At 40.9% G+C, this 12,285-nt stretch overlaps 1 protein-coding gene across 1 annotated transcript in view; it reads right to left on the reverse strand.

Annotated features, from left to right (window-relative positions):
- Positions 1-1,986: 1,986 nt before the first annotated feature.
- TTC17 (tetratricopeptide repeat domain 17) overlaps positions 1,987-12,285 on the reverse strand; it is a 64,282-nt gene continuing 53,983 nt past the window's right edge. The window contains exons 20-25 of the mRNA XM_075152359.1: positions 10,493-10,613; positions 9,996-10,155; positions 9,435-9,518; positions 7,693-7,812; positions 5,378-5,521; positions 1,987-3,059 (exon numbers count right to left, since the gene is read on the reverse strand). Of these exons, the coding sequence (XP_075008460.1) occupies positions 2,928-3,059; positions 5,378-5,521; positions 7,693-7,812; positions 9,435-9,518; positions 9,996-10,155; positions 10,493-10,613 (761 nt within the window). The 3' untranslated portion in view covers positions 1,987-2,927. The remainder of the gene's footprint in view (positions 3,060-5,377; positions 5,522-7,692; positions 7,813-9,434; positions 9,519-9,995; positions 10,156-10,492; positions 10,614-12,285) is intronic.

A 12,285-nucleotide genomic window follows, 5' to 3' on the forward strand; every position in this document is an offset into this window, starting at 1 on the left:
AGCCAAACCACTCAAAACCACCATTCTTTGCATTTATACAGGAGGGTTGAAGACACGGAGACAAGAAGGGAGAGTCTTCCATTCGCCTTCTCCAGGCTGGGAGCCAGCGTTCCCCAGGAGATTCAGCAATGGGTGAAACCTTTAAGACACAGGCTCTGCTGCTGGCGTTAGGTCAAGTTTATGCTCTCTAGATCTTTTTGCTTCCCTACTTCAGTTTTATGTGCTGCTTATGCAGTACACTTAGAGGAATTACCTAAAATCTCTGAAAATACCGTTAAGAGGGAAGCATGGGCTATTTTAAAATTAGTTGTATGGCAGATACAGCATAGAGTAGCAAATGAACAGCTGTACATGCAAATTCTATGAGGGTGACGCAGTACACATTCCCTTGAAGTACTTAACCAAGATTCAGAAAAAAATTACATGGAGTCAGACTACTGCAGTTTTCAAGAACTACTTATAAGGAGCGAGTTCTCTGGAAATGCAAACAGGGCACGAAGAGCAAAAGCCTGCCATCCCCGTGGGGGTAATACCAATTTACAGTATGGTCGTGCACACAAACTTAGTGTTCCTGCCTTTTGTATGGCGCCGGTATACAGCACACCTTGCTGCATTTCTTAATGAAAAAATAAATAAACCCTGCAGTAAGCAAGATGTAAACTGACATGAGCATTAATGGCTCATTTTAAGTGCCCATCAGTGCTGTCTATGAGCATAATCCTTGGTGATCCAGAAAAGGTCTATTTTAATTCCACCTTTTGTCACAGCCAAGGACGACCACCTGTGCTCCACACATTGCTGCTTTAGGTTCTTATGGACCAGCCTCACTCTTCACTTAAATCCCGGCACCTCTCATCATCAGGGAGACAGATGCAGTAGAAAGAGTTCAGCACGTGGCAATCACTTGATTTGACCGTATGACACGTTAGGAAACCACGTGGTAAGGTGGATCCTCTGCACCAAGAGAGGTTTTTGCATATTACATTTTAAAACTAGTGCATGAAATGGAAGATTTACCAAATATATTTAAGTGACCCCCGAGTATTTACCAACCACTGTAAAAGTAAAGCAGACCAGTTACCAAAACTGAATAAAAGCAGCCTCTCTGCGCATTGCTTTAGGTCAAGGAAAAGCCTTTGCTCTAACTTTTTTCTAGCTCAAATGGAACCTCTTTCCATTTACTTGTACCTGCCTTACGGTTTCCCCTCCCACATCTCTATGTGAGAAATCTCTGTAATTCATTATCCCGGTCCATGATCCTGGTGGTGGTGTATCAGACCTTCCAGAAGGTGAGCTTCCTCTTGGAGCTTATATAGATACAGCTACGCCCATCTCCAGTCAACCACATCCAGCCTTCAAGTAGCCGTGGGGAGGGAAGGCTCTGTTGACAAAAATTTAACACATTCACCCATTCTTTAATAAAAATCTACCCAACAGTAGTACTTGCTCATACCTCTGTCAGACTTTCTAGATGAACAAAAATTACTTGCAGTAAAACAAAGGTAAAATTTGCATTGGAACTGCTCATCTTCAATTATATGTAAAAATATTCAGGGACCCTTTAATGAAGTAAAAAATTAGAGTATTAAAAAAATTACGTTGATGTCATAGTTTCCATCACTGCCATACTTCCTCTTTATTTGCACCACTGAAAGACTGAAAAAAAAAAAAAAAGAGTAAATTCATAAACGTCGTTAGTTCTTTAAAAAGAATCACTAAGCATTACGTTTAACACTAAAAGCTAGAGGGTAGGTGACGTGACAGACAGGTGATTTAGTTAACTTTCCCTTATTCCCTTCTGCCACGGACAAGGAGTCAGGCAGAGAGGAGCAGGGAATCTTCCACGGGTGCGCAGAAAGTCATTGTCTAATCAGGAGCGTTAAAGGCTTTCCTGCCCCCCAGCTCTGTCTGCTCCTGAGGAAGGGCTGTAGCTCCCCAAGCCTCTTGCAAACGGCGCGTGACACAAAGAGTAGAGGAGAAGCTGTGTTTTGTTCATAAACAATTTATTTTGTTTCAAATATGTGCCCTTGTTGATTCAACAATGATGTCTGGAGAATCATGTCCTCCACCAACCAAAGAGAGAACTGATTTGGAAATCTGCCACCTGACTTATTTGCGGGTGATACCTTGACACTGCCTCCCTCCTCCTCCTCGGCAGCTGGAAGTATGGCTCAGAGCGAGCATAAACTTGCACCTTATTCTGACATGGCTAAAAATACAGTGAACAAAGAATTAGTAAATCAACCATTCAGGGAGGCAGAGGGCGATGAACATATAGACAAATATAAAACACCTTATTGGGATTTTGAGCGATTTTTTTTTTCTGCGAGTAAGATTAAAAACCACTTTAACTTTAGTGTCCTGCGGTTCCCTCCTCCTCATTTCCTCCTCATCCCCCAACAGAAATAAACAATTCCACACATGCTTGATGCTCCTCATGTTCTTTATAAGCATTTAAAATCCTGTCCCTCTCCTTCCAAAAAAGCAGGTAATGTGGTATGGAGCGAACAAGACTGGACAAAGCATGAGTTTCACATGGACGAATTGCTGATTTGGTACGGGGGTGTGCTTTGCATTTCCGTTGACTTAGATCGTAAGACAGGAAGCAAGTTCTTTTGGATGCTGATGCCAATCTGAGCGTTAAGGAAAAACTAACAGTGCCTGGGTCCTGGTACAGGTGGTCATGGACTCATGGAAGTTTGTTGGTTTAATATTTACATGGATGTTTTAAAATTATGGTCTGTGAAATATATTTTCCAAAGATGGTCCTATATTTGGAAAAAAAAAAAAAAAAGAACCCTTGATCCAAATCCCATCTCTTTTTAAAAGTCTTTTTAAAAATTTTGATTCATCAATTTATCTTAGCACACTTAAAAGCAGAATAGAGAATAATGACATTTTTAAAAAAAAGAGAAAGATGCTGATCTCTAAGGAGACCGTCGCTCTTTTTTCGTAAGTAAATGACACTGAATGGTGCGGATTCGATTCTTTGCTGGGGCGAACTCCGGCTGAAGTTTTAGTGTTGACTCATACCATTTCATTGCCTTTTCAAACTCTTCCTGAAAAGAAAGAAAGAAGATTGCAGAGAGTCAGATTCTAAAAAACAGTAAACACGTTTTCTATGCCTTTCCTGTCCTAAGGAGTTGAGTAGTATGGTATGCACAAAAGTAACCAAACCAATCCTTGTGGTTTAGGGTTTTTTTTTTCTCCCTCCCCCAAATAACTGATATTTTCTTGGGCTAATGACCCAATTCTGCATAGTCCATGGAAGGGAGTCAAATCACTGCGGAGCATTATTGACCAATGTTCTCGCCTCTTCCTTTTAATAGTAGATTTTAGCATTCTTGCTGTAAAAGTAACTTCTGAAAACAGATTTCAGTCAGAATTTACATAGATCAAAGCTTTAAAATCTTGGACAATGCAAAAAGGTCAACTTTGCTGAAAAGCCAACATTTTTAGAAACAACTTGAAATTATGTTTAAAAGATTACTCAAAGTAAAAAAAAAAAACAACCACCAAACAAAACTTCAAGAGCACACAGTAGCTAGACAATTTCAGTTGATAAGCTGGACTCCAGAATGGTAGTAACAAGCATTCATGCTGAAATAACACCTATTTTTATACAGCTGAAATCTAATTACCTATGCCACTCTGCTTTTTTTATTAACTAGGAAAGCACGCCAACATCCAATAGTGTATGAGAAGAAAAACAAGAGGGGAAAACCCCAAAACATTCTGGGTTTTTCAGTCACTTTCAACACTGTTTTTGTTCCTTAAGTTCCTTTCTTCAGTAACTTTATTTGTCCAGTAGAGATACCATTTCTAGCCACATTATAAACACTAACTAGACCAATGTGAGTTGTAAAGTCTTGATTTTTAAAAGAAGTGTATTTTAATACAGTTTCAACAGGAATTACATAGAAAATCCCGTATTAGTTTGTGGGAGCACTGACAAACAGCAATGAAAACAAGAACCGGATTTTTCCATTTTTAGGCGTAATAATTTACATTTGCTGTGATCTGATATTGTTTTGATGTTCCTTTAGGTTCCCACATCAATAGATTCCATCCAAAGTTCTCAGTCCTTAACATGGCCAACTGTTTTCCCTTGGCAAGGCAACCTACTGAAAAGTTTTGCAAATAAAGGAACCGTGGCCTCTATAATGCTATGCTATTAATTAGCATGACATCTTCTACCACCTGTTGGTCGGAGTCAGCTCTCAAGTACAGCAGGTTAAATACGCCACAAATAAACTAACTTGTCTTTATGTTAGTATAATTTGATCTAGAAGATAAATTTTGTCCTGTTGCTACAGTCTTTTCATATAATGAACATGGGGCTTCATTGAGATCTCTCTCAGATCCAGGGAGAATGAAGTTATCCTTAGGCACTGTGCTAACTTTAAAAAGACATTGGCAACTCAGACATCAAACTTCTTCATTTCTTTCAAACAACTGCCAGAAGTAATACCTTAATAGAACAAAGTCATGCCTTTCTTCAGTTTGTTTCCACTGTGTGTCTGACAGTACTGTGCATTTCAACTCTTCTCAACCCTGATAGCCATAACACATGACCACCTCCTCAACCTGCCCCGTTATCTCCGTGATCCCCTCAACCACAGGAGCAAAACATGAAGGACAAATCTATGACAAGTGCTGAAAACTGGCAGGGATACATGAGAACATGTGTAATTGAAAATACTTCTGAGACAGACATATTTATCAATTACATCTCAGTTTAATGGTGCCTTCTTTTACCCTTCAAATATACTGGCCCTTTTAAAGATAAGGATGAAACGCACAGGAACCATTAGTAAGATAAAAGGAATGAACATTTTGTGTTCAGAGTAAGCACTGAAAGCTAAATTGCAGATTAGAATATATAGACAGTATGAAGAAATTTGAGTTCAATCTGTGAATTATTTTGGGAGTTGATAATCCAGATACTGAAATTAAACTTCCCTTGTGTTTGTTCATTGCAACTGTGAACTGGGTTTTACTTATTACGCTAAGCTCAGCTCTTCAGGATAGAGACCCAATTTATCATCAATTTTCCAGTATTATAAATGCATCCTGTGTTTAGACGGGCAGCCAACCAAAATTATCAATTGTTTGCTACTCTCTTAACAAAGCTCTGCAGACAGCATTCTGAAGCCAGCTTATAAAAATGTTGGCCTTCAAGTACTAAAGGAGTAATAAGAGTAAAATGAGTAATAAGAGTTTTGGCATCAAAAAAGATTCTTTCTTGTTGACCCTACCCCAAATTTCTTGAATGCTGCTCCTCCAAAATTATTTGTCAGAATAAGATTTTTATATATATACACACGCACACAGACTGTACCAACGACAAGACACAACTGGGTGACAGCACACTCACCATCGCTACGTAGACATTTGCCAGCGTGAAATGATTAACCACAAAGTGTGGTGCTATTTCCACTGCCATGGTAGCCACAATGATGGCATCGTTCCAGAGTTTGGCGTTGTGGAAGATGTTTGCTAGGCTTATTAGTGGTACATCCTGAAAGAGAAGAGCAAGCGACAAACAGTGAGGTTCTTTCCACTGAAGCTGTCTCAGGACCAGCCAGACAAACAGGGGCCGCTCTCACTTGGTTACTGCCCACTCCACTATCTGGTGACTTTGGAAGTGATGAGTCAGACCTATTTTACTATAAAACGGCATTTGGACCCGAGTTATAAACAAAAAAGCCTCACCTACACACATCTGCTCACAATAGTAACAAACACCACTGTTGCATAGGCAATCCACTACAAAATTAACTCACTTAAGTGTCCTAGCATGTACCTTTATTTTTCCGATGCTCTTATACTAGTTTTCTCCCCAAAGATGAGACGCATTCTCAGAGACAACAAAAACTGTTTGTTTGAGCACCCTCCTTCAGCTCTTGCATAAAAAGGGAAGGAATATGAATAAAAGGGGACAGCAGGGAAGTGAAAAAAGGGTCTAACCACTAGTGCAAGTGATGCACTGTTTTTTCTCCTGCCTCTGCCACAGAATCCCTATATGATGCTGGATAACAGCTATAAATACGATTTTCTCAGCTAGTCACTGATGGTATGTTTTTTATTTCCTGGATTTCCAGACCGTGACCTTGTCTGACTGACCAAACTGTGGAGCCCTGACAGCCATAACAGACTCTCTGGGAGCTGGGCTTCACACCTTCAAAGCACAAAATACTGCTTAGCAGCAAGTCTTAGGTGCCCTCAACAGGACAATAAAAAATCTTGGATGTATTTGATCCCTGCCTCCTTGACCTCTACAAAGCAAGGAGTACCTTTGGTGGAGAAGTCATTCGTGTTTGCTAAGCAGATATTATGGAAGTCAGAATCACAAAAGAAGCCCACAGGAAAATTAATTACCTTTTATTTACAGGAGAAAAGGCAAGAGAAAGTAGTGGGAGTGCATAAAACCAAAGAGGAGGATAAAACAAAATATTAAATAGCTGTTCATTCAGTGCTAACGCTCACTGAGTTCAAGTTGCAGCTGTATCTTTACAAACAAGACCCACAGTTTTCTCTGGAGGCAGCTTCAGCAGGGAGGCTAAAAACAAGGCACAGATTTGGAGAGTCAGCCAGTCCCAAGCAACATTATATCACATTTCTAGACAACAGCACTACTACACCATCATCTTGCCAAATTTAGTTTCCAATCCATACTCTGACCCTTACAAGTCACAGAGTTAAGGGCGCCATTTCTGAGGAACCATTCCCAGTTACACAGAAAGACAGGAAAATAAGCAAGAGCTTCTTGCGTTAGATCTTGGTTCCGACCTTGTTTTAAAAGGACAAGTGCAAAGAGACTGAATTATAGGGGACACAGATACACAGGATGTGCATTTCTGAGTTGAGGCGTTTCTACTGTTACCAGCTAAATCCTCCTAATAATATGCTGAGAGTGTAAACTACTTTGCCTCTCAATTTTCGGAGAAGGATTTAAGACCGAGATTCAAAAAGGAGCGTACATTTTGCAGTGCAGCACAATTTGTTGCTCGGGTCCCAGAGTGAGATCTGCAACGTTGAGCGAGGAGCCTATGCGGCATTTATCAGTTTGCAAGGGGATCTTGGTGTCTGAGAACAGACGTTACAATGCCCAGCATACCATGTGGCAAGGTGAAGGGTGCAAAACATTTCAGTCAACTGAAACACTAAACAGAAGATTATGGCCAAAGTACTGCCTTTTTTTGGAGTAAAGCACAGAACTGCTGCACAAAGTCAGGCACTAGTGTCCAGCTGAGATTCACAGCCCAAACACTTAAGATTTAAGCATTTAAGTTCTTCATTTAGATATCACCTCCTCCCCTCTTTAAAAGCACAACCAGAAAATATACTCCCCACACCTTAGGTCAGAAGACTTGCCCAGACAAAGGCTGATGACGATTCAAAGTCCTACATAACGGGGAAGTTCAAGCCCACATTGCCCAGAGAGGTGTCAAACCCACTGAACTGCACGAAATTCCACTGAACCTCTTTTGCAGTTGTCTTTATTTTTTTTTTTTTTTTAAAAGACGCAGCCCACACTAAACAGGTGGTGAGGTTTCACCACAACTAGCTAATATCTAATACATTATAGACACTTGATACACACAGTGTTGGCCTTAACGATAGTCTGTGAAAGCTCTATTGTGACAAGCAAAACATTATTTCATCAGAGTAGCGGGCACGTGTACGCACCTTCATGTGATGGGGTGCGTAGTGCAATGCTTGCCGTAAGCAGTCGATTGCCTTCTTTCCTTGGCCTTTCACCCGCCAGTAAAGAGCTGCCATGCTAGAGAGGACCCATGAAGTCTGATTCTGGCAAAAGAAGAACACAAAAACCAGTCATGTAAACACCCGTGGTGAACAGTCTTCCTGTCTTTCGCTCTTCCAATTGTTTGATATATTGAGTTAGAGGGTGTTACACTTAAAAATAGCATTAAACTATTTCACAGCAGCAAAAAGTTTCTCATCTAATAACATATATGCATAGCCAGGTAAATGAGATTGCCAAATGAAACACAAATTCTAAATGCAACACCATTTTCTTAAGAAAGAAACAGCGGCTAAATAGCTTTCAACAGCAACCGCAGTTTCAGCAGCCACAACAGCTTCTAACCAGCTGTCTGATGCTAAGCACCTAGATGTGTATACACGTCACCCAACACACAGCAAAAAACGTAGCTAAGTTAGCTGATGGGACTCGTCGGCTCTCTGTAGTCACTGGAAGGAGAAAGGATGCGCTGGTACGCAGCTCCGAGCAGAAGCCTGACAAGCCTAGCTGATTAAGTTTGGTGCCTCTAGCTGGCTGGCTCCCACGTCACGTGTTAGAAAGGAAAATACTACGTGCTTGAATTCTGTGGACTCAGATACAGTAAATGAATGTTTATGCTCACATACGCAATTGGATAAGTAGCCATCTTGATTTGCCTGATTAGCTCTTGTGAATACTGAATGAGACTGGTAGACAGAAGAACTGCATTTTATTTCCACCAGGGCTAGCCTTACTGAGAATTCTGTTTCTGGTCTCAGCACTAAATTTTCAGTTTGTTCGGATAAAGCTTGCTGTCTGCAGGGGGAACTGTAGCAGGTAAGAGAAAAAGTTAGTGGTATACTAAGTCCTGTAACATGAGCATAAGAGTAACATCTTTTCTTTCTGGGAATGACAAAGCTGTATTGGCTTTAGTTTCAAAGCATAGTAAGTTCCTCAGATGGCTTTTGGTAGAATAGGCTAGGGGCACCAAACTGTTTTGGCTGAGCCCTCTTTTCTATGGTAGTTTGGGATATCCTCCCCACTAGCTGTAAACATATAATAACAATCCCTGCATCCTTATCTACCTTGTAGCTCCTGGGAAAATTATGTCCCTAATCATCTCCTCCTCAGGGCCTCAGCTGAGGTCCTTAGCAGCCTTAATCTAGCTAGGAAGCTTGGCTTTCTCTGGGGAGCAGAGGAAGCGCAGCCTTGCGCAGGGTGCCACACCTCTGCCCGAACGCAGCTGACTTCAGCCAAACGCAGTAAAAGCCCCTGCCTGTCAGCTGTGCGCGACCGGAGAGTTGAGCCACGGCTTAACTCAACTTTCCATACGCTCCAAGTCAACGTAGCACAAAAAGAAAGAGAAGGGCTGGGAACTGTTGAAATCGTTTAATATATATCAACAACCAGCAACACTGCTCACTGCAGGGCTGGAAACACTGGGAAATTTGACAAACTTAGGTTTTTGTAGAGAGATATGCAAGAGACTTGACAGTGTACGTACAGGATACAGCTCAACAAAATACCTGTGAGGGCACTATAGATGCTGAATAGACATAAATCCGTAGTCCAAGTACTAATACGTTCCTTGACTGGGATTTCAGACAAACGGTTCGAGACTGAATGGACCACTAGGTCAGTCATGAGCGGTAAGCCCAGACTTCTAATTTTTCTCATTTACACATACCTTTTCCAAAGCTTTGGCTATTCGAGTACCAACTTGTTCTAATGACTGTGGTGAGTACTGGTCTTTGCCAAGATTCTGTAGCACCTGTGGAAGAGGAAGAACAAGTGCTTAGATGCTGGAACCTGGTAGGAGATGTCCCTCATTTGCTTTTCTCCCCAGCCTTTTACAAACGCTGTAACCTGTTCCAACCTAAACATAACTGTCTATCTTGAGTTAATACCACCTGTATCATCACACAGTGTTATAACTCCATGTCACTGAATACTATGAATGGTAGAAGTTTATGTATGCTCAGTTGGACTTTTCTTTCACTAATTCATCCATCAAGAGCTGTAAATACAAAGACACTACTGGTGTTTTAGGATTTCCCTCAGGCCAGATTGTAGATGGCTGGGAAAACATTCTGGTAAAATATCGCTTTCAGCTTGCATTGTTCTTACAGTTTTATCCAGGCATTCACTCACTGAAGGTCACTTCTGGAGACAGGGCACTGAGCTAAATGCGCCTTGACTCTGCCATGGTACGGCCATTTTTGCATGACAGCCTTCAGCTCTGGCATACCTCTTTCAGTTGACTTTCTCCAGTGTAATGCAAGCTGGCCCGACTAGAGACACCTTGCAGGTGGTCCAAAGTATGCATACTGGCTGGTAGATTTGGGTTACAGAGGGGCTCCATGGCTGGTTCTTGCAGCTGCGTGGCAAAATCAATGTGTTCTGTAATGCTACAAAGGTCATAAAACAAGTTGAATCGGTCAGGAGAAGAAAACGGAAGAGTCGTTACAAAGTTCTCTAGTGAGTGTAAGCTGCCTAGAACCTGGCAGAACCTCATTTGAGCAGCTCAAGAAGCAAGAGAAACTGGATCTTCCGTCTGCACTTGCACTTTTCTTTGCAAGTCTATTGATGAAATACCACACAATGTTTTCCAACTTCTTTGAAATCCTAGCAGCTCTTTCGTACTTTAAAGAATACTAAAATCTTCAGTTTATGCACACTGAAGGCCATGTAACTGTCTTACTTTGTGCGAGTAACTTATTTAAGGTTCATATACAGGATACTTACTCAATGTTTTTAGCAGAAACAGCAAGCCATGTGCTGGCTACAGTTGTAAGCTCTACCCTACGGAGTTTCAGGCATTCATCAGGACTTGGCCAGCCAAGGCTACGATAGTCACGCCTTTTTCCTTGAGAAAGGAAAAAAAAAAACCACAACACAAAACTGTCTGGAAGCAGAAAGACATTCTACTTCAGTACAATGATATACAAAATACTTTATACCAGGGGATACATTCCCTACATTATAAAAATCATGGTCCTGCAGCTAGATTTCTTTAAGAACATAAAGTGGACTGGATGGAACTTGTGGGATCCAAAGACAGAACTGGATCTTAAGCAAGACAGATTAGGAGGTGGAGTTTTAAAACCTGTTTCAGTACACTTTTTCAATAGCTACACATTAAGAACAATCACCACTCTTGTTTACAGGCAATGTCTCTACTTAAATGTCCTTAAATAAAGTTCATAAGTGAGTCATCATTTATGTTCTACAGCTACAGTAAAAACTAATAAAAGTTGATTGCTCCATCTTCTGACAAACCCAGGTGACAAATACTGCCGTTTCTTTTCAATGAATATTGTTTAAGACAGACAGTGGCTTTTACTGCATTCTTACACTCAAGAAAGCAACATTTCTGAAACTATTAAGCAATTACACATCAGCCCTCCCATTTTGCAGAGAAGTTAACCGAGGCAGGGAAAGGTTAAATAACTTGCTTTATGTTAACGAATAGATCACTGGGAGAAACAAGAACTTGATCTTCATATCTGAACCGAAGCCTACTGAAATCTTTCCCTTACATTTGGTGGATACCGTACCAAGCCCTAGGAACCCAGCTTGTGTTAACTGTTAGGAAACATTTTCCTCTCATATCAGAATCATCTGAACTGTTTGAAACATAAGAAAAATTCATTGCACAGTGGGAAGCCAAGCTTAACAATGTGCCAGTCTATCGCACCAGCTACGCAGGCAGTATTTCAGTATTTATTTCTAGTTACCTGAGATTTTGCCCATTTGGATGCAAATCCTATTTTCCATCCAAGGTATAGTAAAACGCTTCACCATAATTTTGCAAAATACGATGTTACGATGAAGTCTGTAACACTGTATCTTTCGTAAAGTATTCTGATTAAAGGAAAATTAACTGTGAGAAGCTCTGGGAAACTTCAGAGCGGAATGATCAGTTCTCATCACCGCCACTGTGAACTATCTGATTGTGAGTTCTGATTTGCATGAACAGCAAAAGGTAGCGAGCGGTATGGAAGCACTACACAGACAGTTCAGTAGCCTGAGAGGCAAACACAGGACAGCTAGCGTCATTTCCCTGATCTACCAGGAACTCCCCAGGTGACCTCCAATATGTTACTTAAACCTTTGATGATTTAGTTCTTGTAAAGAGGATGTCAGCAGACCCTGCCCCACCGGAGCGTTAGGAACACAACCACTTTACAATCGAGGGACGCTATGTGATAAAGCCAAAAAAGCAGCTCGGAGGAGAGAAGATACATCAAGGAAAGGACAGTTTGTGTGCTCACAAATGATAGTCTGTTTTCATGTAATCCCTCCCCTCTATTTAAATATTTAATTCAGTGACTTACATTTGTCAGTTGCTAAAAAAGGAGCTTGTTAAAGATTTAATGTAAAAGCCTTGAAAATGTGAAATCACCTTCTAGGTCATCAAATTGTCAAGGACTAAAAGGTATTGGAGAACCCCCCTGCCATCTTTGCTTACACATCAGCCCTACGACATAAAGATTTTACCACCATTGAAATCAAGGTAAGACAAAAAGTATGGGGGC

Source organism: Calonectris borealis, chromosome 5 (assembly GCF_964195595.1).
Source record: "Calonectris borealis chromosome 5, bCalBor7.hap1.2, whole genome shotgun sequence".
Taxonomy (NCBI): Eukaryota; Metazoa; Chordata; class Aves; order Procellariiformes; family Procellariidae; genus Calonectris; species Calonectris borealis.